This window comes from Lactuca sativa, chromosome 8, assembly GCF_002870075.4.
Source record: "Lactuca sativa cultivar Salinas chromosome 8, Lsat_Salinas_v11, whole genome shotgun sequence".
NCBI lineage: Eukaryota > Viridiplantae > Streptophyta > Magnoliopsida > Asterales > Asteraceae > Lactuca > Lactuca sativa.
Window position 1 is genome coordinate 1,186,668 of NC_056630.2, and position 24,568 is coordinate 1,211,235.

A 24,568-nucleotide genomic window follows, 5' to 3' on the forward strand; every position below is an offset into this window, starting at 1 on the left:
GTATATATATATATATATATATATATATATATATATATATAGTTATAAAGGTTCTTCCAGTCAATTCAATACCCTTGGGTAGCAAGGGTATACTTCCATGTTCATACGTACCAGTTATATTACTAGTAAGCTACCATATGGGTAGTTTAGGAAGATACTAATACGTTTACTAGAATACGGAATCATACCACGAGTCAGTTCATTCATGAGTTTATACATGCTAGATAGAGAGAGAACACACATTTCAGCTAGTACACACAGTAAATTACTATACATGCTAGATAGAGAGATAACACACGTTACAGCTAGCACACGTAGAACATTACAATACATTACTATACATGCTAGATAGAGAGAGAACACACATTTCAGCTAGTACACATAGTACATTACTATACATGCTAGATAGAGAGAGAACACACGTTACAATTAGCACACGCAGAACATTACAATACACTACTATACTATTACATGATTACGTTTAGATGATTACGCTTACATGAGTACGTTTACATAGATACCTTTACATGAGTGCGTTTACATAAACGATAATAGGACAGACATCACTAGGTGCTATATCATAGAACGATTTCAGGATCTAACTATACCAATGAATCACAACGCATTGTGATAGTTATATTGGGTATACATGATCATAGTAATGTGTATGTTCACGGCTTGCAAATATGCAGGGGTCATGTATGGGTCCTAAAATCCCTTTGACAGGGGAGCGTCTAGCCTGGGATCTAGCCATCACATTATGCCTTATCCCTCAAATAAGGCAATATTAGTACAAAAGTAGTCACTTATTACAAAATACTACAGTACTTACAAGATTACAATAGACTTAAGGTAGTTAGTACGGTTGTAGTTCGATACTACACCATAGTATTATTTCATTTTCCCATTACATTCACTTCGTGAACATTCACACGATGCACGGTAATGTAGAAACTATATTTTTGGTTAATGATAGCCAGATTTGGGAAAATACACACTCTTACAAGAGACACACACACACATCTACTAGATGCCTTGGTAGAAGGATACTTTTAGTAGGAAACATATGGTTTTCTAGGATGTTCAAAACGTTTTCATACTTACAGTTCATATACTTACATACAAATTAAGACACTAAAATACTTATGATCTCACAAACTTTAAAGCTGATACTCTCTTTCAAAATAACTTGTATCCTCAGGTCAATAGTAGACATGTACCGATGCAAGGTTTAGAGAAGATGGAGCTCGTTCAAGACTCACCTTTCATTACGTTTTATATTTTAGTGTCTATTATAATTTGTCAGAACACACTTGTATTAAAATTATATTATTAATGCAATGGATGATGTTGTTGCTTGTTTACTACTTTTCATTGTTGTGATACTATGCATGACGTCCTCCGCCTCAGAGCGTTTCCGCCGTTCATGGTGGGGTGTGACAATGAAAGAAGTACAGACTCAGAGAATGACTCCATGAATGCACTATAGGTAAGAAATTGTGACTATCTTCTGTCTATGTGTATAGAAACGTAATAGAATAATATTATTGGTTAACGATAAATAAATTATTGTTTCCTATGATTTTAGCAATTTATGTCATTAACGCCTAGTTCCCGAGTTTAACAAAAAAAAAACAAAAAAAGAGAAGAGAAAAGAAAATCATGAGATAAAAGAAGAGAAAGGAAAGGAAAACAAAATTTTATTTTGTGTTCGGGAGTTGGAGAGAAGTGAAAGGAAATTGAATCATTTTGTTCTTTCTTTCCAAATCTTTACAAATCGAAATGAAAGTTAGAAGGGAAAGTGATCCTCTTATTTTTCTCCAATTCCTTTCACTTCCTCCCTTTAATGAAACTCGGGAGCGACAAATTTTTTTTATTTTTTATTTTATTCTCATTTCCACCAATTTCTTTTCCTTTCTCTCATTAAGTTGAACTCGGGAACAAGGTGTAAATAAAATGATGCAACAAGCAAAAAAAATAAAAATAAAAAAGAATTATTCATATTAACAATGTCTTTTGGTTATGTACTTTTAATATCATTTAATAAAAAAATCTATTCATATTAATCTAACCCGCGAAACATAAAAAAAAAGTCACTTTACTAGTTAGAACCTAAATGATAAAAATAAAAGTTAGGATAACATGACTTTACATATACTAAAAACATTAATGTGTAGACCACAATTTGTAATTGTAGTTTGTTTGGACAAATAATACAAGAAGAATAGAATAATACCAGAAAAAGGATAAAACGGCAAAGACCATTTTCTTGGAATGGGTGCATCTAATAATAATACTAATACTAATATACCAAATACCAAATACCAAAATACCATACTTACCCTCTCCCTCGCCCCTCATTTGCCCTGGTTGGTTCCGTACCTGCCAAAAACACCGATCCAACCCACCCTTGGACCCGAAAAGTAGCATAAACAAAAATCTATTTCAGCTCTCAAAACTCCGATCAAAACCACACTCTTGATGCTTCCACTTGATTTCAGTATCACCCCTCTTAGTACGATCATGCTGTTCTGTTCTCAACTTTGAATGTTTGTTTAATTTTGATTTTTTCTTCTTGTTGTTGTTCGCAAGTACCTATCAACTTAATTATGATGAACCCTAATAGGTTTTGGAATTTTCCTTTTGCAGGTATAGTATAGGAGATAGCGATTGACATCATTGCTGGTATCATTAATTGGCGGAGTTTGGGGGATTTGAACTATAGCTAGCCATGACTTCTCTGCAGCTATTACAGTTGACGGAGCGGGGTCGTAGCCTGCTTTCGTCAGGTCGCAGGTATTTATATCTTTATTTTTCTACTTTGCTCTGTGCTTAGTTTAACTGCCAGTTCGTGATTCATATTTTACTACTTGGATCAATAGCGAGGCACAATATTTCTTTTTTGGATGCACTTATTTCAGAAATTTCGTGTTTCCATTACTGTGGATTAGTATTGATATGATATCCTATAGATGCTATTATTATGGGTCTGGGTATGTGCATATCGCTTGAGTTTTTAAGCTGTAACTTCATTATTCACCACTGCAATTGTAACTGGCACTTTCTTCTATTTTACTTTACTTATCTGTATCTCAATAAAATCTGTACACTCAAGAGTCATATATGGTACAAGTGCTGCATCCATGTGACAGATGTGGGTTCCAAAACGCTAGATATATACATAGGATTTTGCTATTTACTAATCTATCAGTTCTCCTATTCTCCTGAAGTTGATTCTTTGCGCTTTGGTGAAATTAATAAAGCAAGAGATACAACAGCTAGTCTATCTCACATCCTCACTTTTCTAAAGTTGGTCTCTACTCTCTGCTTATCCTTTTTCACAATTCAGCTATCCAGATTGATATGGAGTTAGTTACTAAATATATTGGATGCATTAGTTTCATGAACATGCTTTTTAAAGATGCAAAACATACGGTTCTACACTATTGATGTCAGTGCTCTTTAAACTAGAAATCACCTCCATTTTCTTGCTGGTTCTCATGTCTAATCAAATTCCAGTTACCCGTAAGAATATGAAATTAAGTACCAGATATATTGAATGATTTTCTTGATTTTTTGGAAAGGAAAATGCATATGGTTAAAATCTGTATGGTATGTTTTCATGGGGTTGAAACAATTGCTAGAGGGTGTTTGGATGTGAATTTCGAAAATGATTGTCATACAAAATAATCAGAATCAGATAATCAACTGTAACAAAACGGGCTGCAGAAATTAGCGTTTGGATGTGCTTTTTTATTTTGAAGTTGTAACAATCAGATACTAAATGGCTTGAGTGTTTGTCAAGTTATGGTGATTTAAAGAATTATAGGTAAAATGACCAAAAAGGACATTCTTATATATCGTTAAATTATTCACTTTAATATATGACAATTGATTTTTTTTAATCATTTTTAAGAAATTCTTTTACGCATCAATTATCAGTATATCTATAAATAACTTGTACTATAACTGCAACAATTCATTTTCTTCCAAATAGAATCATTTTATTCAAACAATGTGATTGTAGGTGCTCTAAAACTAAAAAGGTGAGTGCTTGAATAATCAGTTACTTTTTTAAGTGTTTAACTGCAATTTTTAAGCTAATTGGTAAATGATATTGACCAATGATCATGTTAATTCATGGATCTGTGTTCATATAGTTTGTCAAGTTATATATATATATATATATATATATATATATATATTATATATATGTGTATGTGTGTGTGTGTGTGTGTTTAACTGCAAAATTTTTATACTTTAGATTCTTTATGGAAGAGATAAATGACACTTCTCTCCTCTCTCAATTTACTTGTACTATCTAATATCTATTAAGAGAAGTCAGCCATTAGCTAGTCAAGATCGTTGTGCTATTGTCATGCCTTATTCCAACAAATTTTGTTAATTATGGTTACATGGTTGTAGGAAAACTCTATTGCTGGCAACTGGCATTATAGTTGCTGGTGGGACTGCTGCATACATGCATTCACAGAGCAGGGTTAGAAGGCCCAGTGAAACTAATGGATTGGGAGATGATCATGAAAATGAACGAGGGAGCAGGAATAAGAGTGTTATAAAAAAAAGTAGGCAAAAGAAAGGACTGAAATCACTCCAGGTTTTAGCTGCAATTCTGTTATCCCATATGGGCAAAATGGGTGCAAAGGACCTTTTAGCTCTTCTGGCCACAGTGGTAATCTATTTGTTTGATCTAAGTTACAGTATTTGATTTGGATTAGAATTAGATATGATGTGAGTCTGTGTTATATTCAGATGTTACGAACTGCTGTGAGCAATAGATTAGCAAAAGTCCAAGGATTCCTGTTTCGTGCTGCTTTTCTTCGGCGCGTGCCGACCTTTGTTCAGTTGATCATTGAAAACATTACCTTATGTTTTGTTCAATCAGCTTTGTATTCTACATCCAAGTACATAACAGGGACCTTAAGCTTGCGGTTTAGAAAGATACTCACAAAGCTTATTCATGCACAGTATTTTCAGGTTTGATGCTAATTACACGCAACGGTTAGTTAATGTAATAACTAATAACTAATAACTAATAATGTGATGTGTGTTTGGATTCCAGAATATGATATACTACAAAATGTCCCATGTTGATGGAAGGATAACTAATCCTGAGCAAAGAATCGCAAGTGATGTACCAAAGTTCTGTTCAGAATTGAGTGATCTTATACAGGAAGATCTTACTGCAGTTACTGATGGCCTGCTGTATTCCTGGCGCCTCTGTTCTTATGCAAGCCCCAAATATATAGTTTGGATATTGGTAGGCCTTCTGTTTACCATTTACATAGGTACATACATTTGTGACTTGCCATCTAATAATGTCACCTTCATCAGGCTTACGTGTTAGGAGCAGGAGCGACTATCAGAAACTTCTCTCCTGCATTTGGTAAATTGATGTCTACAGAGCAACAACTTGAAGGCGAGTATAGACAACTTCACTCAAGGCTGAGGACTCATGCAGAAAGCATAGCATTTTATGGTGGTGAAACTAGAGAGGAATCCCATATCCAGCACAAGTTCAAGGCACTTGTCAATCATTTGAAACTTGTCCAGCATGACCATTGGTGGTTTGGCATGGTTCAAGATTTCTTATTGAAGTATCTTGGTGCTACTGTTGCTGTGATCCTAATCATAGAGCCTTTCTTTTCTGGCACTTTGAGGCCCGACACCTCAACATTAGGACGTGCAGAGATGTTGAGCAATCTCAGATATCATACGAGTGTCATTATATCGCTATTTCAGTCATTGGGAACTCTCTCCATTAGTTCCAGACGCCTCAATCGCCTAAGGTACGCTACTTTGTTATTTGCTTTCACTCTTTCTTTCAAGATTTGTTACAAACATAATAATTATTTTGCAGTGGGTATGCGGATCGCATTCATGAACTTATGGCTATATCTCGAGAGTTAAGTCCAAAAGATGTACCATCTTTACAGAGAAGAGGGAGTAGGAATTATATAACTCAGGCAGACTACATAGAGTTTGATGGAGTCAAGGTAGTCCTAGTCCCCATCCCATCTTTTTAAATGCTTGCCTGTGAAAGTGAGAAACTGATTTGTTGTTGTCAGGTGGTTACTCCAAGTGGTAATGTCCTGGTGGAAGACTTGACTTTGAAGGTCGAATCAGGATCTAACCTTTTAATCACAGGCAAGTGTTTTATAATAAATCAGTTAGTATATTATTATGTTTTTGGTTTTTAAAAAGTGTAGATATATAAAACACTTATGCAGGACCAAATGGTAGTGGGAAAAGCTCGCTGTTCCGAGTGTTGGGAGGGCTGTGGCCTTTGGTGTCTGGACATATTGTAAAACCTGGGGTTGGTTCCGATCTGAATAAAGAGATCTTTTATGTACCCCAAAGACCATATACAGCTGTAGGGACGCTACGTGACCAGTTGATCTATCCTCTGACCTCTGATCAAGAAGTTGAACCTCTGACCCACAGCGAAATGGTTGACCTGTTAAAAAATGTTGACCTTGAGTATTTGCTAAATCGTTACCCACCTGAAAAAGAGATTAACTGGGGGGAGGAGTTGTCTCTCGGAGAGCAACAGAGATTGGGAATGGCGAGGCTTTTCTATCACAAACCCAGATTTGCAATTCTTGATGAATGCACCAGTGCTGTGACAACTGATATGGAAGAACGCTTCTGTGCTAAAGTCCGAGCTATGGGAACATCATGCATCACTATTTCTCATCGACCTGCTCTCGTTGCATTTCATGATGTTGTTCTATCCTTGGATGGGGAAGGGGGTTGGAGAGTTAACCACAAAAGGTTCCATTCTCACTTCTCTCGAGTCTTGAATGTTTTCTGGATTGCATATCATTGCTTCTTCTTTACAATTTAAAATTAATCTATCTATATCTATAGGGAGGACTCACTTGCTGATGCCGGCTTTCCTAAATTGAAGTCATCTGAAACAGAACGTCAGAATGATGCCATGGCAGTTCAACTTGCATTCTCAAATACAAGAAATGTGTGGATTTTTTTTTTTTACCTTGTATTGTTTTAATTACTTGGATCTAATGGAATCAACATGCCTCAAACCTTGTGGGTTTTTACTGTATCTGCAGGATTCTACTTTTTCTAGTTCCAAGTCTCAGTCATATTTTTCAGAGTTAATAGCTGCGTCTCCATCTGAGGAAATCAGTACCTTGTTGCCGGTCGTCCCACAATTGCAAAATGATCCCCGCGTACTGCCTTTAAGAATAGCAGCCATGTTTAAAGTACTGGTGAGTGTAATCTTAATTCCTGACTCTCTGTTTGGATAATTTTCATTTCTTTTTCTATTATTGAACAGATCTTCTTCTGGTTACTCTGCTATATGATTTTTATTTAAAGGACTCTCTGTTATGCAAACCCCATCAACCTTTGAAATTCTTAAATATAGGTGCCCACAGTACTTGACAAGCAGGGAGCACAACTTCTTGCTGTTGCTGTTCTTGTAGTCTCAAGAACTTGGATTTCAGATCGTATAGCTTCTCTAAATGGTATGAATTTGCCGCTCATGTTTTGTATATCACGCCGCCTTGATGATTTTATTTACACCACCTCACCTCTGATCAATCGATGCTTTGACTTCTCAGGAACAACTGTGAAGTACGTTTTGGAGCAAGATAAAGCAGCCTTTGTACGGTTAATTGGTGTTAGTGTCCTTCAGAGCGCTGCTTCTTCATTTGTTGCACCTTCTTTGAGGTATATATGATCTTTCTTCAAATAACTAACAAGTTTCCAAGTATATTAAACATATATCTTCTAAGCAAGCTACATTACTGATGAATGTTTGATTGTGACTTAATATTTGTTATATGAAGGCACTTGACTGCCAGGCTTGCACTTGGATGGAGGATACGCCTGACTTCACACTTACTGAAAAATTACTTGAGGAAGAACGCATATTACAAGGTTAATCTATAGTAATTTAAGTTTTGTTATTTTCTTTCTTGAAAGTTTTCCTACTTCAACATAGTTTTTCAATGTAGTTGCAAATTATCTACTCTGAATATCTTTTTGATTTCTAGATCCATTCAGATTTGAGATACCCATCTTGTGAAATTTGATATTCTTTCTCTTAAACATGACCGATTGAGTAGAAAGCTAAAGAGCAGAATATATATATATATATATATATATATATATATATATATATACCCTCTATTCTATAGTAATGATGATAATACGCCCCCCCTCAAGCTAAGGACGGGGAGCTGTAGCTTGGACTGTAGGAAGAGAAACCTCGGAGTCACCAGCGGCTTTGTGAAGATGTCGGCGATTGCTGATATGAGCTGTACTTGAAGATCGCCATTTGCAACTTTTTCCTTTATTAAGTGAAAATCAACCTCTACATGTTTTGTACGGGAATGAGCATGAAAGACTGGGTTGGCCGAGCTGCTCCAAGATTGTGCCACCATAGAACAAGAGCTGAAGGAGTAATAACACCAAGTTCTTGCAGTATAGCTTAAAGCCAAGTGGGTTGAGCAACCGTGTTAGCAAGGGCTTTGTACTCGGACTCTGTAGATGATCATGATCGAGAAACAGTATGTTGTTTTTGTGCGGTCTAGGAAATCAAGTTTGATCCAAGATATATAGCAAATCCCCCCGTGGTAACCAGCCTAATCTGCATTCTCTGCAATGCAGTCAAAGAAGATGGAGAAGTATGTATCAGAACCCTTCCAGTGAGAATCGGTAAAGGCTTGTAATTGAGAGCCATAAAAGGCTTGGGAGGTGGTGGATGATGGATTTGAAGATGAATTCGGTTTGAGAGTGGTGTGGAATGCTTGAACAGAGGGCTGTGCAATCATGAAATCGAGTGAAGGTTGTGGGACATTGTCGGGCAGTGATGGTGGACTTGAGACCATTGTATTCGTCTTGTAAATCAGAGACAACAAGCATAACAGGATCTTTATCAGGTACAGGGTACCAATAGCAGCTAGGGCATCGGAATATTAAGATAGTTTCATCTCCTTTCGCAAAAGTGTATTTATTCTCTAGAAGATGAATGTGGTGCAAAGGCAGTAGGTTCTAGAGAAGACCAAAGTTCATGAGAAGTTGTACCTTGGACATGATGGAAGGTTGATTCAGACATCACCATGTGAACATGTGCATCATTGGGGATCCAGGTTTAGTAGTTTGGGTTTGGGATCGGTTGCAGATGTGGCACCTGATGGTAGTTCTCTAGGTGGGCATGGAAACGGAATTGTGTCGTCCACATAGTCAAACATCTTGTGCTCAAAGCTAGATATAGTTGGTTGGCTGTAGTGGGATTAAAAGGAAACCTGTGAGTCTTCTTTTCATCGGCACTGAAAGTAACGATGAGAGCCATGATTGATAATTGTTTGTGAGAAGAAAACAGATGAGAAAGTCGAAGCTGGTCTTGCTTGTAGTTGTAGTAAACCCTAGTTGTTTTTCAGGTAGAGTAGGTAGCAAGAAACCATAAAGAGCCAAATTGTGTATTGTATTTGATTGTCTCATAATAGGGTTCCAGAGTATATATATATATATATATATATATATATATATATATATATATTCTATAGTAATGATAATTGTGTCTAATAAAAGCTAACAAAAACTTGTTATTTGGTTACCGGGTTTCGACAAATCATATTAAGTGCATGAGTGAGAGACAATGGGCAATGGCTATAGGAAATCAACACATACATATTCTTGAATGTTTGAATTTGACCTTGTTGTCTTCAGTTAACCTTTTTTCTTTCTTTAAATTGAATTTTTCTCCGTGAAGAATGCAAGTCTTTGTTTTCTGTTATCTGTCTGAAACTTTATAGTTCAGCTTCTTTCTAGACAATGCTTAAGATCAAGTGGATCTAATTGTATTTCAAAGCTGAAGAGCATCAATGCATAAATCATATGAAGTTTGCAAACAAATATAGCAATTTTCTTTATATATAACCAGATATTTTTCTAGTCTTAAAGCCTATCTATATTTTTTGAAAAGCTAGTTTTAATTTCAAATTAATCCAAATTAAGCCGGTCAGTGGCAATTGTTTTTTATTTTTTATTTTTTAGTAATCTTGTAGTTTTGATGTAGAAAAGGTTTCATTTGTGGTTTCAGGTATTTCACATGTCAGGAGATAGCATTGATGCAGATCAGAGAATAACACAAGATTTGGAAAAGTTGAGCACAGATTTGTCAGGGCTGGTAACCGGAATGGTAAAGCCATCTGTTGATATTTTATGGTGAGTCTTTTTTTTTTTTTTTTTTAAAAATTTACCTTAGGCATGCTTTTCGGGGCTATTTTGCACAGGCAAGAGATTGAGAGCAATAAATAAGCGAAAGGCTTAATAATCTTGGTGCTTATTTTAAATTTTGATAATGGTTGATGTTGTTTGTAGGTTCACATGGAGAATGAAGATGCTAACAGGTCGGCGTGGTGTTGCTATACTATATGCATATATGTTGCTAGGGTTAGGCTTTCTAAGGAGTGTCACTCCTGATTTTGGTGACCTGGGAAATCGGGAACAAGAACTTGAAGGGAGCTTTAGGTCATCATCTTTTTTTTTTTTTTTTTGTTAATTTATTATTTCTCCTTCCTTGTCACTTGTCGTTCCATTCATTATTGCACAAAATAACAGAGCTTTAAGTTTAAGGAGGATGTTTTGTTTACCTACCTGTAGGTTCATGCACGAGAGGCTGCGTACACATGCTGAATCTGTTGCTTTCTTTGGAGGTGGTGCTCGAGAAAAAGCGGTAACTCCTCTCTTCTTTCTTTTTTATATTTCCTTCCACAAAGGAGAATTTTGGAATATAATAATAATAATAATAATAATAATACTTGAATATGGTTTGGTTGGCAGATGATTGAGTCAAGATTTAATGAGCTTCTTGCTCATGCTAAAATACTTCTGAGGAAGAAATGGTTATTTGGAGTACTGGATGACTTTGTCACCAAACAACTACCCCACAATGTTACCTGGGGATTGAGCTTGTTATATGCTATGGAGCACAAAGCTGATCGTTCGTTGACTTCCACTCAAGGTCAATTCTCAATTCCGATTCATCATGACATATATATATATATATATATATATATATATATATATATATATATATATATATATATATATATATATATATATACCACAGTAGGAAATAGTTTAGTAGTTGTGAATCGATTACCTGAACCTAATGAAATCTAGGTTTTTATTTTTTTGTTAGCAGGTGAGCTTGCACATGCATTGCGGTTTTTGGCATCAGTTGTATCTCAAAGCTTCTTGGCCTTTGGTGACATCTTGGAGCTGCATAGAAAGTTCATTGAACTGTCTGGTGGTGTTAATCGGATTTTTGAACTTGAGGAACTTCTTGATGCTGCACAATCTGGTTAGTGTTTTATCTAATCTTTTAGGCTGTTCAATTTTTACTAATAATCTGATGGAAATTGCAGATGAAAATGCTGGTACTTCATCAAAGTCCAATGAGGAATCTGAGGATGTTATCTCTTTTTCGGAGGTTGATATTATCACGCCAACACAGAAGTTATTAGCCAGAAAGTTGACTTGCGAGATAGTACCAGGGAAAAGCCTTCTTCTTACCGGTTAGTGTTAGTCAGATTTTATTATGATTATGATTATAAATACTTGTGAGGATTAAAAAACAATTTTTTTTTTTTAAAATGAAGGTCCGAATGGGAGTGGTAAAAGTTCGGTGTTCAGGGCTCTGCGAGGTCTTTGGCCTATAGTGGATGGACGACTTGTTAAACCATGCCATGATGTTAATGATGTTGCTGAGGCTGAATCTGGTTGTGGCACTGGTATTTTATATATTCCTCAAAAGCCGTATACTTGTTTAGGAACATTACGTGATCAAATCATCTATCCCCTTTCACACGAGCAAGCCGAAAAGAGGGCATTAAGTTTGTGTCAACAAGGTCAATTTCAATTCTTTCCATTTTCATTTTCCCACTTTCAAGGAATACCGCCTATAATGTAAATGTTGTGATTTCATTTCAGGGCAAATAGACGTTGGTGTTGCTGATGCAAATATTCTGGATATGCATTTAAAAAGGATTCTAGAGAATGTGAAATTGTTGTACCTTTTTGAAAGAGAAGGGAGGTGGGATGCTAGTCAGAACTGGGAAGACATCTTGTCTCTTGGTGAACAGCAGAGATTAGGCATGGTGAGCTTCCATCACATCATTATCATATGTATTAATTACTACGGCTATTGTATTCTAATTTGTTGCTGTTGTTTTCAAGGCTCGCTTATTCTTTCATAAGCCTCGGTTTGGCGTCCTAGATGAATGCACCAAGTAAAGCTAAAACATAAACATAAATCCCATCCTCATGTTTATCAAGAATTTGAATTAATGCCATATCCTGTTTGTTTCAGTGCTACAAGTGTGGACGTTGAAGAGCACCTCTATCGACTTGCATGTGACATGGGCATCACAGTTATTACATCTTCACAGGTACCTACCTACCTACCTACGCATCTTAATTCTTAACTTGCTACTCTCATTTTTATTCACAAAAAATTACCCTTTTAATCGCTTTTCTTGCTGCCTGCCTGCTTCTCAGCGTCCTGCATTAATACCATTCCACTCCATGGAATTACGCTTGATTGACGGTGAAGGCAAGTGGGAGCTTCGCTCAATCAAACATTAAATAAATAATTAATTTCCTCCTTCTTTTGCAAAAACTAAATCAAATAAAGGAAGCCAACAAATAGGGTGGGTATACAAGTAAGTATATGTTCATTATTTCATGTAACATAACATAACAAACATTAATATATATATATATATATATATATATATATATATATATATATATATATATATATATATATATTTGTTTTTGTTGTAAATCTGTAGTATTAATTACCAGGAAATAAATTCCGACCTGTATCCATGTTAGAATTCATTTGTTTCTTTTCAGAAACTGATTTCCATTGGTTAGGGCTATTTAGACTAATTGTGCTTTCTTATATGATAATTCTCACACCACACAACACTAATGCCATGACTGGAAGGGACAAATCTTCTTGCTTGAAAGAGAACTCTTTCAAATTTTGGGTGGGATTAAAATAATAGTTTAATATATATATATATATATATATATATAGTTTTTAATAATATTAATCTTTTTAAAATTTTCAAAACTTCAACCGAATAGTGTTTTGTTATTCAATTTTTTTTATTTGTAATTATATTTCAAGATTTCATTGCATTGTAGTTCTTTTTGTTTTATAAATTTTTTAGATTATAGATAATTCTTTTTAAACTATATATAAAGTATATCACATGTATTTTGAACCAATTTTATACTACTTAGGTTTATATTTATTGATAAAAAACATGTTTGAATGACTCATTTAATTTTTTCTTGAGCCAACCAAACATGAATGGAATGTAATGATCCATTTGAATACCTTGCTCATTCTATTTCGTTGTCCATTCTATTCTTTAGTCATTCAATTTCATCATACTAAACAAATCTTGTAAGGTTTAAATGGGATTTCAGGTTTATTTACCATGAATGGAATTGAAGAGTTGATTCTTATTTATATGTATATTTGAAAAGAAGAAATATATAGGGTCGTAATATGGAATTTTGCTATGCTTGAGTTTGTCGTAGCAAAATATATAATTAAAATTGGAAGTAGGTAGTTGATGTAAGGATAAACAAATTATATTTTCTAATATGATACAGAAACTTAATTTATGGTCGAGCTTTGTTTCTGTATTTAATGGGATTTTACTTTTAGTTAACAACAAATGTTCCTTTATGGTAGTCCATATCCATTACTACCTGTCATTTAAATGCTAAAAATGGTTACAACTAGTTATTGTTTGAAATGAATTTTAACCTATATATTTTAGCAATTAGCATCATCATTTGTGCCATATATATAAATGAGAGAGATGCATATTTATGGGGGATGTTTGTTTTAGTTTATTTTTGAAGTTTTTTAGCTTATCAGTTTATTTTTTTGGGTTTATGAAAATTTAGTGTTTGGGTTAGCTTATTAGCTTAAGTTTACCAAATTTCATAAGTGAGGTGAAAACATTTTTTTTCTTCAAATAATTGGTTTATTTGTATATATCTATGTATTTACCCTCAACCCTAAATAAATATTTTTTTCCCAGCACTATATAATTCTCCTTTTTAGTTGGTATTTTACAAAAATAATCTAATCCAAACAATATTTTAAAAAAAAACTTATTAGCTGGTAAGTCATAAGCTAATCCAAACAATATTTAATAATCTAATCCCGACTTCATAAAGAGGGAATCTAGGAATCATTTACTTTGAAGAATATAATACATGCAAGTCTTGATTATTTGAAAAAGTAAAACGAAAAAGCAGTTTTCAGTAAGAGTAGTGGTACAAGGGTTGATAAGTTAATAATAGGGGGATGAGACATATATTGATGTATGTCTACATTCTAACACATTACATTACGCATATGCTAGTGTTGGTTTTCAATTGTTTGTCACATTTACTAATAATCAGGCATCTAATGAAAAAAAGCATCAAAGCAGTTGAAAAGTGTAGCCACATATTAATAATGTATGTCACACAATATCAAATCAGTTTTACAAAAAAAAAAGGTCTAGAATCCTTTAGAACCGGGTAGATGTTCCCAAGATAGTTGGATTTCAACTTCACCAGATTCCACATGTCGCAACCTAAAAGATAGGTCTTGGAGGACCTTGTTGTCTTTCCATATTATACAGCTTTCTTCAGCCAAAGAGTTTGTCCTGGAAGGCTGTATTCTCTTGAGAAGAGTTCCATTTGGATGCCTCTCCAAACGAGGCATCTTCATTGCCTCCAAAAACGATTTCAAGTCAAATTCTACATCTCCCATCGGGTCATCCATCGAGAACAAATCACTGTCGTACACCGTCTGCACCCACCAACTATCTTAATTACCGGATAATTTAGGGGGATTTATTATTAATAAAATAACTTACTAGTTTTATTGGAAGATTTGGATCCTCAACAGCAAGAGTCAGTTCTTCGTCCCACACCGGATTAATATCATTGTTCACAACCCGAGTCTTCAGTTTCTGCCACAACTTATCAAGATTTATTATTAGATCAAAGCAACAACTTAAGGATATAGGGGAGGGTTCAATTGAGAAAAAAAAAGGTTGAGAATAGGAGAATCATTCTCAGCCAATCATTTATTTTTGCCGCAAAAGCCTCCAACGTACCGGCGGAAATGGAAAACGAATGCACATGTGTTTTCCAACATAACATATTTCCTTAAACTATGCTAATCATTACCTTAATATATACAAAAACATAGTTTTTTTCGTTTTTTTTTAAATTTTTATAAGCTATTTTTATCAAAAAATGATTTTAAATATACCAAAATTCATGATTTTTTATTCTCTACAAATAGACATCCATATTGATATCGTTTTAAGATAAAATAAAAAATTTATTTTTTTTTATATTTTCAGCTATCGTTATTCATAAATGAATAACAATGCATAAAGTTTTATTACAGTACATTCGTTATTCACTTATGAATAAAAAGTATGATTTTTTTTTTTACAATCTAAGTATCATTCATATATGAACATAGCATATAATAAACATAGTATATTCATATTTTAATATTAGACGATGAATTAACTTGTGAATATTAACATAGTATATTCATTTGTGAATATTAGATGGTATATTCACTTATGAGTATTAAATGATATTTCATATGTGAATATTACATAGTATTACATTGTATATCACATGTGAATATTACAGAGTATATTCACTTGTGAATATTAGATGATATATTCACTTATGAATATTACGCAGTATATTCACATATGAATATTACAATGTATATTCACTTATGAATATTAAAGGTATTTTGACAAATATATATAATTTTTATATGTTATTCACATATGAATAACATACAGACTTGCATATTTGTTTTGTGTTTTTAATAATCATATACTGATTCAGGTGAGAAAACATATTCATATGTGAATATAACGTGCTAATTTAGTTTATGCATTTCATCAAACAGTTGGAGTGCAGACAAGTAATCTATTTTAAAAATGTTAAAAACATCAAGTTATCAATTCCAAATCATCATATACTTCCAATTTCGACTTCAGATGCGACATCCTATCTCTGATCGATTTCTCAATTTGATTTTGATTTCCGAAAATCCGATTGGGAACCTATGATTACCGATTCTAAGTCCCTCAATATCGACTGTGACTGCAAGTCCAGAACTCCAATTCCAATTTCATGAACAACGAAGAAATTCCGGTTTAGTTGAAGAAATCTGGATGATTATTGAAGGTTGGAGGAAAATTTTTGATGATGAACGAACAGTTATCGAATTCTCTATAGTTACGTATTTGAGATTGAAGGTTATTACGATATTTACAAGTTTGCCACCGTGTCTTTTATGCTTAGATTAAATGAGTGGCTGAGAATGATTCCCTCATTCTCAACCTTTTTTATTTTCTCAATTGAACCCACCTCTCTCTCTCTTTCTCTCTCTCTCTATATATATATATATATACTAGTTTATAACCCGTGGGAACCACGGTTATAAAATTAATCAAACTTTTATAGTAAAAACTCAAAATGTTAATCAGTTATTTTAAATAAATTATTAATTTAAAAGTATTTTTATTAGTTATATGAAATTATAATCGTTGATTCAAATAAATATGTAAAATAGATTTTTTAATATATATTAGATATTTTTTATTTGTGAATTAATGAAAACAATAATATAAATTTTAAAATTTAAAATAGATAATAAATACATTGACAAATAACATCACATTAATGTGGAGGTCTAATAAATTTAAAATGGAGAACCAATAGATTGACAAGTGGCAACACATTAATTAAGAGGTCTAATATGGTGACACATGACAAAAACACTACTCTTTTATTAGTATAGGGATATATATATACTAGCCGTATATTATACGGGTTGATTAAAACAAAATGTTAAATAGGAACAATTAAATGGAAGGTATATTTGAATTTGAAAATTATGAGAAAAAAAACATCCAAAAAATAAATAAATTAAAATTTTGTGTTTAGTTATCAAACTTGTGTATTAAACGGGTTAATTATAATAAAATGTTAAACACAAAGGTTTAAACTATAAATTTAGTTGAAATTGAAATTAAAATTTACAATTAATAGTCATTATGGTAGATTTAATTTATGGAAACTAAATTAATGATATATTGGAAATGAAAAATGAAATAAATGACAAGTGGATAATAAATATATCTCAAAATTATAATAAAATTACATGTGGCCAATTAAATGAGAGAATGATATGTGACAAAATTATTCTTTTATATATATATATATATATATATATATATATATATATATATATATATATATATATATATATATATATATATATATATATATATATATATATATATATATATATATATATATATATGCAAGTAAATTTCTTCCTTATATTACATATTAGTAAACTAGTTTATAATATATAGGAATCATGATGATAAAATTAATTAATTTTTCATAGTAAAAACTTAAAATTATTAATCAATTATTTTAAATAATTTATTAAATAGGAGATATTCTTTTTAGTTATACAAATTTATAATCGTTGATTTAAATAAATATGTGACCTTATAATATAAATTAATTTATTTTAATTTCTATTATGATATTATTAATTTAATATAATTAGAATGAGAAATTTAAATTTTGAAATTTGAAATGGAGAATCAATAGATTGACAAGTGACATGACATTAATTAGGATGCCCTAATAGGATGATACATGACAAAAGAAAAATAAACCTATTCTTTTATTGGAATAAGGAGATTATTTATATATATTTTATGTTATTTGAATTAATCCGCAGTTTCGATTGGTAGGGGAGGGGTTTGGGTTTCTTTTTTGTTTGTTGTTGGTTCGGCGTGTATTAATATCTGAATTCGATTAGTTGAGGTATAATTAGGGGTGAGTAAAAATCGCACCGCAACTAAAATTAACTGCAAAAACCGCAACCAATTAACTGCAACCGTAATAAAAACCGATGGTGAGGTTTTATGTTTTTTCATAAAAAAACCGCACCGCACCACATATATTATGTAAAATTTGTTTTTTTATTTATTTATTAATATATTAAGTATTAAAAACAAAAATAGTTTCATTGATGAAAGAAAGATAAAATAGAAGTAAAAAATATTGGTTTTTTGTTATGTTTAACTTTGACAAACAGTGCAATTTGACAATTTTAAGATATTTATTATTAATTACTATTGATTTGACGTTTTTAAGATATTAGTTGTTTGTGATTTAAGTTAATTGTTTTATACCATATGATTTTTTATTATTAGAAGTAATATGTTTGAGCTCTTAAAACCAAACTGTGGCTAAAAACCACACAAAATAACCGCACCAAATCCATGCGGTTAATAACCGCAACACAAAAAAAACAAAACCGCACCGCAAAAATAACCGCCTAACTACACCGCAAAAATAACCGTACTAAGCGGTTTTGAAAATAGATTAACCGCATTTGTGGTTAGTGGCGAGGTTTTAGCTAATAACCGCACCGCACACACCCTTAGGTATAACAATAGAAAAATCTTAAAGAATGAGGTAAAACAAGCAATATCTATATATTATATACGTACGTGATCACCCATTTTGATGACAACATAAGGATCGCTGTCGTTGATATCACGAACTGCAAGATCCAGACCTCTTTTAACCCTAACCTTCAACAGGCCCGATAGATTGTCCATTTATACCATATTATATCATCTCTCTTTTTTCCAGTTCTTTTCTTTAAGTTTTCCTGATAATTAATCAATGCTAATGCTATGCCACTTTATTGGTCCCGAGACACACAAGCCTAAAAACCCTCTCTTCCCACTAAATAAATTATATTTTTTTTTTTTGTTTTTGTTTATGTTACTAAACTTGGAAACTCATGGGTCATGACATGTTATTTTTATTCAAACATTTTAATATTTCACTTTTCTGATCCATTAAAATCGTAACATAATTTTTTTCAACAAACATTAAGACCAAGTGTTAAACATCTTTGCAAAGGGATGCAATGATTTTCACTATTTTATAACTTGTTGTGTATAAAAAAACTGTTGTGATCAGCTTCCATTTCAAAAGCATACAAAAGCGAAATTCTAGATGCACAAATGATGATTACTTTTTTACTTCAAATTCAACTATCTTTAAACTCACATTCAACTATTACCGTGATGATTTGATATTTTTTGATATTTTATTGACTAGGTGTGAGACCCGTGTATTACACGGGTTTATTAAAAATAAAATTTTAATATTAATATATAAATATGAAATATTTTATAATGTAATACTTACATAACATAATTAAATCATTTGAAGTATTTATAAGAATTTATTATCAAGTTAATATGATGATTTTATTTCAAACCCATTACAATTTTATGGAATTTTATTTTAAGAAAATGAAAATCCTTAAAAAATGACAAGTGGAAATAAAATTTCTAAAATTCTCATAAAATGAAAAATATCAAAATAAAAGAGAAGATTACATATGATAAAAAAAACTTTCATTTATTAAACAGGATTCTTTTATTAAATAACTTTGACTTCATATTATAAATGAATTTTACAATGCTACTCCTCAGACTTGTATACAAATTCCAATTATTACCTTTTACGCATTGGACATTTAATTTAGGTCCATTTGTATTAATTAACTTCATTGTCTATTAAAATTTCTAATATAGTAAGTTATATAAATTTGAATATAATATTAACTATATTAATTTAATTTATCTATAAATAAAGATTTTTTATATATATATATAGGCAGAAAAGCTACGTCGACAGACGACAATCAGACGTGGAGTTTCATGTAGGAGATATGGTCCTTCTGAAGGTGTCACCTTGTAAAGGTGTTATCCGTTTTAGGAAGCGGGGCAAGTTGGGCCCCATATATATTGGTCCATTTAGGGTTTTGGCCAAGGTGGGCCGAGTTGCGTATCGACTGAATCTGCCAGCCGAGCTTAGTTAGATCCACAACGCCTTTCATGTATACCGGCTGCGAAAATGTTTGGTAGATGACTCCGCAGTAGTGCCTCTAGAGGATATTTAGGTGGATGACAGTCTGAACTACATCAAACGACCTATAGCCATCCTCGACAAGAAAACGAAAGATCTGAGGAACAAGAGGGTAGAGTTGGTGAAGGTGCAATGACAGCACCGCAAGGGATCAGAATGGACTTAGGAGCCGGAGGACGAGATGAGGGAACACTACCCAGAGCTATTTCTAGATGCACCAGACTTCGAGGAGTCTAAAATAAGTGGGGGAGATTTATAACTCCCGGTTCCTGGTATGTATTTCAAATCAATTTATTCATTTTTGTACAGGAACTCGACGAGTTGGAGACCCTAAACAGCTAAACTCGTCGAGTAGGAATGGAATTTGGACGTGGGATTTAAAGTCTACTTGATGAGTAGGGCTGCCAGAATGAAACCCTAATTTTCATGGTTTATCACACTATTTAAACACCTTAACCTCCAAAGGCAGGCCTCATTTACAACCTCCATTGTCCCAAACCCTAGCCATGAAACCCTAATACGTTTTTGAGAGTTTTGAGCCATTCTTGGTGATTTCTTGAGGTTTTGAAGAAGAAGTGACTTGAAGAAGGAGCAAGGAATTGAAGGAGAAGAGTAGATCCAGAAGTTGACCTCCATTTCTGGTTCATTGGAGGTATAAAGCTCCTATCTTGTCTATTCAATGTTTAGATCTAGTTTTGGAGTGATTTCTCCATGTTTTGGGCCAAGGTTGCTAGCTTTTGATACTTGGACATCCCAAGTGGTTACTCTTTCAGGTCTGGGTTCTAGAAGGGGTTTCATGACATAAAGGTGCAAACTTTATGGCCATGGAAGCCCCATGCAAGCTTTAAGGTGTCATTTTGGCCTTTTAAGCTCCAAAAGGCCATGCATGGAGGGAAAGTCTGGGACTTTACATATTCATATGGTGTCTAGGGCCTAGATATTAGTTGTTATGCTTTAGTGTGAAGTATTATGGCTTTTCGGTCAAGATTTAGGTCTTAAAGAATTAGGGTTTGAGCTAAACCCATTAAGAAGGGCTATTAATGGGTAAAATTGGAAACTTTACCCTTAAAATGACACTTTCGCTATGGAGATAAAGTATGGGGCTTAGATATGAAGGATGAGAGCTTAATCTATTAAGATGGCTCAACAGACTGAAGAAATTGTCGTCCATAGAGGAACTTGACGAGTTGGGTTGTAGTGTCCCGAGTCTGTAAAAGGAAAAGCTCGACGAGTTCAAGGATGACTCGACGAGTTGATTAGAGAAGTCCCAATTCTATGGATAGGAGGAACTCAACGAGTTGGATCGCGATTTCAGGGTTCATGATTCATGGAACTCGACGAGTTGAGTCAACCCAAGATGTTGACTTTGAACAGAAGGTTGACTTTGACCAGGGTGTTGACCTTGACTTTGACTTTGACCAAAGTTGACCCTTGAGGGAGTTATGAGTATGAAAGGGGTAATTAAAGGAAATCTTGTATGTGTAGGAGTTTGAGTGGATCTGATTCATAGCCAAGGATAGTTCAGCTACTTCACGACATTGAGGTGAGTTACCTTCCAATAGAAGTGGGTCGAAGGCACCAATATCGGCCTACTAGTAGTTGTTTATAGTTGAAATGATTGTCTTTTTGATAATTTTCTGGTATGCTACTATCTGTTATGCTTTATGTGCTAGGATGCTATGATATTATGTGTGTTAGATAAGTGTCTAAGCCTGTAACTATATTTGGTATGTACTTGACCCGGTTGTGCATGGTCCTTTTGGGTTGCCTTCACCAAAGCAACTTGATAGGATGATTTACGGAGAAATATGATTTATTAATATATTATATGAATAATATATTAAAGGAGAAATCATATTGTTTGATTAATATTAGTCAAGAATTAATTGATAGTTAGTTTTGTGACTAAAAGATGTTAATTAAACTTAGGGGACTGGAATTGTAATTATAAAATAATTGCAATGGGGCTATGGATCACCTTGGAACATAGGTTGGACGAATTCTATGGGAAGCCCATAAGGAATTCGGCCAAGGGGTGTTCTAAAGGGAGTCCATGGGTTGCTTAAGGCCTAAGCAGTTAAATTAGGGTTTCCTAGTTGAAAACCATAATAGCCTCACTATATAAAGACCCCTATGGCCCCAAAACGTGGTGAACTCTCTTGGAAGAACCCTAGGTCGTTTTGGTGCTCCTCCTCCTTCTCATAAGTCATTCTCTTGCGTGTGGTGTTTGTAAGCCATTAGAGGAGTGACACTTGTGACTCTAAGCTCCAAAGACAAGAAGATTCAAGCCATTGAAGAAGAGGTAATCATCTAGATCTTCTCTTATATGATAATTTCGAAATGCATATGTTAGATTAGGGTTCTTGAGTCTTGGATGAATTGCATGTACAATAGAGAAACCTAGATCTAAGCATTAGGGTTTGTATGAGCATATAAGATGTTCTTTTGTGTAAAACCCATCAGTGGTATCAGAGTCATGATTGGTTTCTATTGTATTGATGCTTAGTGTTTCATTCTTGATTGTAAAGTCGAGTTTCTGGCCATCTGCCTGACAAACTCGTCGAGTCCCAATGTGCACTCATCGAGTAGGATGAACTCGGCGAGTCCATATGGTGACTCGACGAGTTTGGCTATCAGACAGACGGATTTTTTTTGCCTAGTTTGACTTAGGATAATTGCCATAATTGTTTCAAATTAATAAAATACGAATTTTATTGATTCCTTATGATTATCTTTGTCAAAATAAAAGATTTTGGTCATCTAATTAGATAATTGTTACCTTATTTGATAAATGTTAAATTATTTGAATTATTTGGTCAATTATCTTACAAGAAATTGGATTAGGTCAAAAACTAGATAATCACCAGTTAATTGTTTAATTGCCTTATTTGTATTTTTCTTGATAGTTTTGAAATGTTTTAAAACTTGCCCTCAAGTTTTGGAATTTAATTTTTAATTAAAAGTTTAATTTTAAAATGTTAAATTCTAAAACCCTAATTTTGAAAAGTTCAAATTGCACCCTTATGGTTTTATTAAATTAAGTAAGTGTATAATTAAAAGAGAGTTAATAAATCCATAATGATATGATTTACATTTAATTAAATTAAAAGTGTAATTTATTAAATTAGACTACCTAGTATTTTAAAAGTGTAAAATACACCCTTATACTATATATAAAATTAAAAGTCTAATATTATATATGTATAACTTAAATGCTAGTCTTAGCGTTAGTAGGCGTCATTCACGAAGCCGATCTATAAGGGGTATAAGGTTATGGCCTATAAAATGACCGTTTAATGGGTGTCCACTCTCACCCACCGCTTCCTTGATTGGTGGAGGGTCGTTAGCCGAACGGGTAGGATAGGACAAACCCTTTCCATTAAAAGTATAATGAATTATGAAGTAACTAAATGTTTTACAAAATTCCCAATCTTAGTTACTTTAGGAAAAAGTGAAGTTGATGTAATTCCATGAAATTACACTTTGTACCCTTGCGAAGACGTTAGTGGAGCGTGAGTGGTTAACCGACACACTAAATGGGTTCTAAGAAAACGTAGCAAAGGGTGACTTGATGTTTGTCACAGTTTGGTGGAGCGTGTGTGGTTAACTGGCACATCGAATAGGTGACTGTAACATTAGGGGCACCATGTATATTTACATGGTTATTCACACCCTGTTTTGTGATCCTCGACATCACAGTCATAAATTGAGGGGCATATCGAGATTTAAATATGCCATTGAAAAGTTCAATGAATCTCAAAGGATCTAGGAGTTTTTCAATACATTTAAAACCTAATCTCTTTTTTGTTTTTCATGGTGGAAAATTAGTGAATCGTCATTCACTTACCTTCAAATGTTCTGCAATTTGGGTTATGACATCCCTCTCCCAAGTTGTAGAGTATCGTGTTGGGTCCTAGCCTTAATATCTCATTTGGGTGATTTATTAAGGACTTAATCAATCAACTAACTTGATTTTTCTCCCGTTTTGTAGATGTCAAAGTATGACAACTATGGTCTTCCTAAATCCGTTGGAAATTTTTTTCCACATGAAGATGATATTCCACGATTCGATCGAGGAACAAGAGATCATGCTTCACTTCCTCCACCTCCTCCTATTATTCTCCCTGACCCACAAGTTCAAAGGCTTGAAAAGTTTAAGCTCACTCAAGCCCATTTGGCAAGTAAACACGAAGAAAGAAAGTCAGTGTATGCACATGTCTTAAAGATGAAGTCGCACATTGACAAGTTAAGAATGTTGGGAGTCGTTGTCTGTAAGGAGCTGGCTGTTGACTGGGTTCTTCAGTCGCTTCCTGACTCATATAGTGAGTTCGTAAGAGAGTACTATATGATAGACCACGACATGACCCTCATCGATCTCACCTATTTGATTATTGCTGCTGAATCAGCAATGATTTGGCGCACTGGAGAAGCAAAGTTGATTGGTAGATCTGCCTTCCAAACCTCTATAGACATA

General features: G+C 33.5%; 2 protein-coding genes across 3 annotated transcripts; one reads left to right on the forward strand and one right to left on the reverse strand.

Moving 5' to 3' along the window:
* The first annotated feature begins 2,329 nt into the window (after window positions 1-2,329).
* On the forward strand, window positions 2,330-13,013 carry LOC111915140 (ABC transporter D family member 1). Of its 2 annotated transcripts, none has more exons than XM_023910817.3 (25): window positions 2,330-2,515; window positions 2,650-2,796; window positions 4,426-4,690; window positions 4,771-4,995; window positions 5,081-5,278; window positions 5,353-5,807; window positions 5,879-6,014; window positions 6,087-6,165; window positions 6,249-6,792; window positions 6,889-6,994; window positions 7,092-7,250; window positions 7,409-7,508; window positions 7,605-7,713; window positions 7,833-7,923; window positions 10,091-10,215; window positions 10,372-10,521; window positions 10,654-10,726; window positions 10,834-11,014; window positions 11,195-11,356; window positions 11,421-11,570; window positions 11,655-11,903; window positions 11,986-12,152; window positions 12,232-12,284; window positions 12,365-12,443; window positions 12,553-13,013. In XM_023910817.3, exons 2-25 carry the CDS (start codon window positions 2,732-2,734, stop codon window positions 12,637-12,639), a joined length of 4,008 nt encoding a protein of 1,335 aa, XP_023766585.1. In that variant the 5' UTR covers window positions 2,330-2,515; window positions 2,650-2,731; the 3' UTR covers window positions 12,640-13,013. The 2 variants fall into 2 exon arrangements, with proteins under 2 accessions (XP_023766585.1, XP_023766587.1); XM_023910819.3 differs by having other exon boundaries at window positions 2,331-2,515; window positions 11,198-11,356.
* A 1,577-nt stretch (window positions 13,014-14,590) lies between these two features.
* Window positions 14,591-18,767, reverse strand: LOC111915129 (protein C2-DOMAIN ABA-RELATED 4). The gene is made up of 3 exons (XM_023910809.2): window positions 18,657-18,767; window positions 14,952-15,047; window positions 14,591-14,884 (listed from the first exon to the last, which is right to left on the reverse strand). Exons 1-3 carry the CDS (start codon window positions 18,765-18,767, stop codon window positions 14,591-14,593), a joined length of 501 nt encoding a protein of 166 aa, XP_023766577.1.
* Between the last annotated feature and the right edge of the window lie 5,801 nt (window positions 18,768-24,568).

Excerpts from the sequence above, each read along its gene's own strand:
- LOC111915140 (XM_023910817.3), top strand. The coding sequence starts at position 2,732 with ATGACTTCTCTGCAGCTATTACAGTTGACGGAGCGGGGTCGTAGCCTG. Across the intron at positions 6,793-6,888 it reads TGGAGAGTTAACCACAAAAG|GGAGGACTCACTTGCTGATG; the intron begins GTTCCATTCTCA and ends CTATATCTATAG. Across the intron at positions 10,522-10,653 it reads GAACTTGAAGGGAGCTTTAG|GTTCATGCACGAGAGGCTGC; the intron begins GTCATCATCTTT and ends ACCTACCTGTAG.
- LOC111915129 (XM_023910809.2), bottom strand. The coding sequence starts at position 18,767 with ATGGACAATCTATCGGGCCTGTTGAAGGTTAGGGTTAAAAGAGGTCTG. Across the intron at positions 15,048-18,656 it reads TCATCAAAATGGGTGATCAC|AAACTGAAGACTCGGGTTGT; the intron begins GTACGTATATAA and ends AAGTTGTGGCAG. Across the intron at positions 14,885-14,951 it reads CAAATCTTCCAATAAAACTA|ACGGTGTACGACAGTGATTT; the intron begins GTAAGTTATTTT and ends TGGTGGGTGCAG.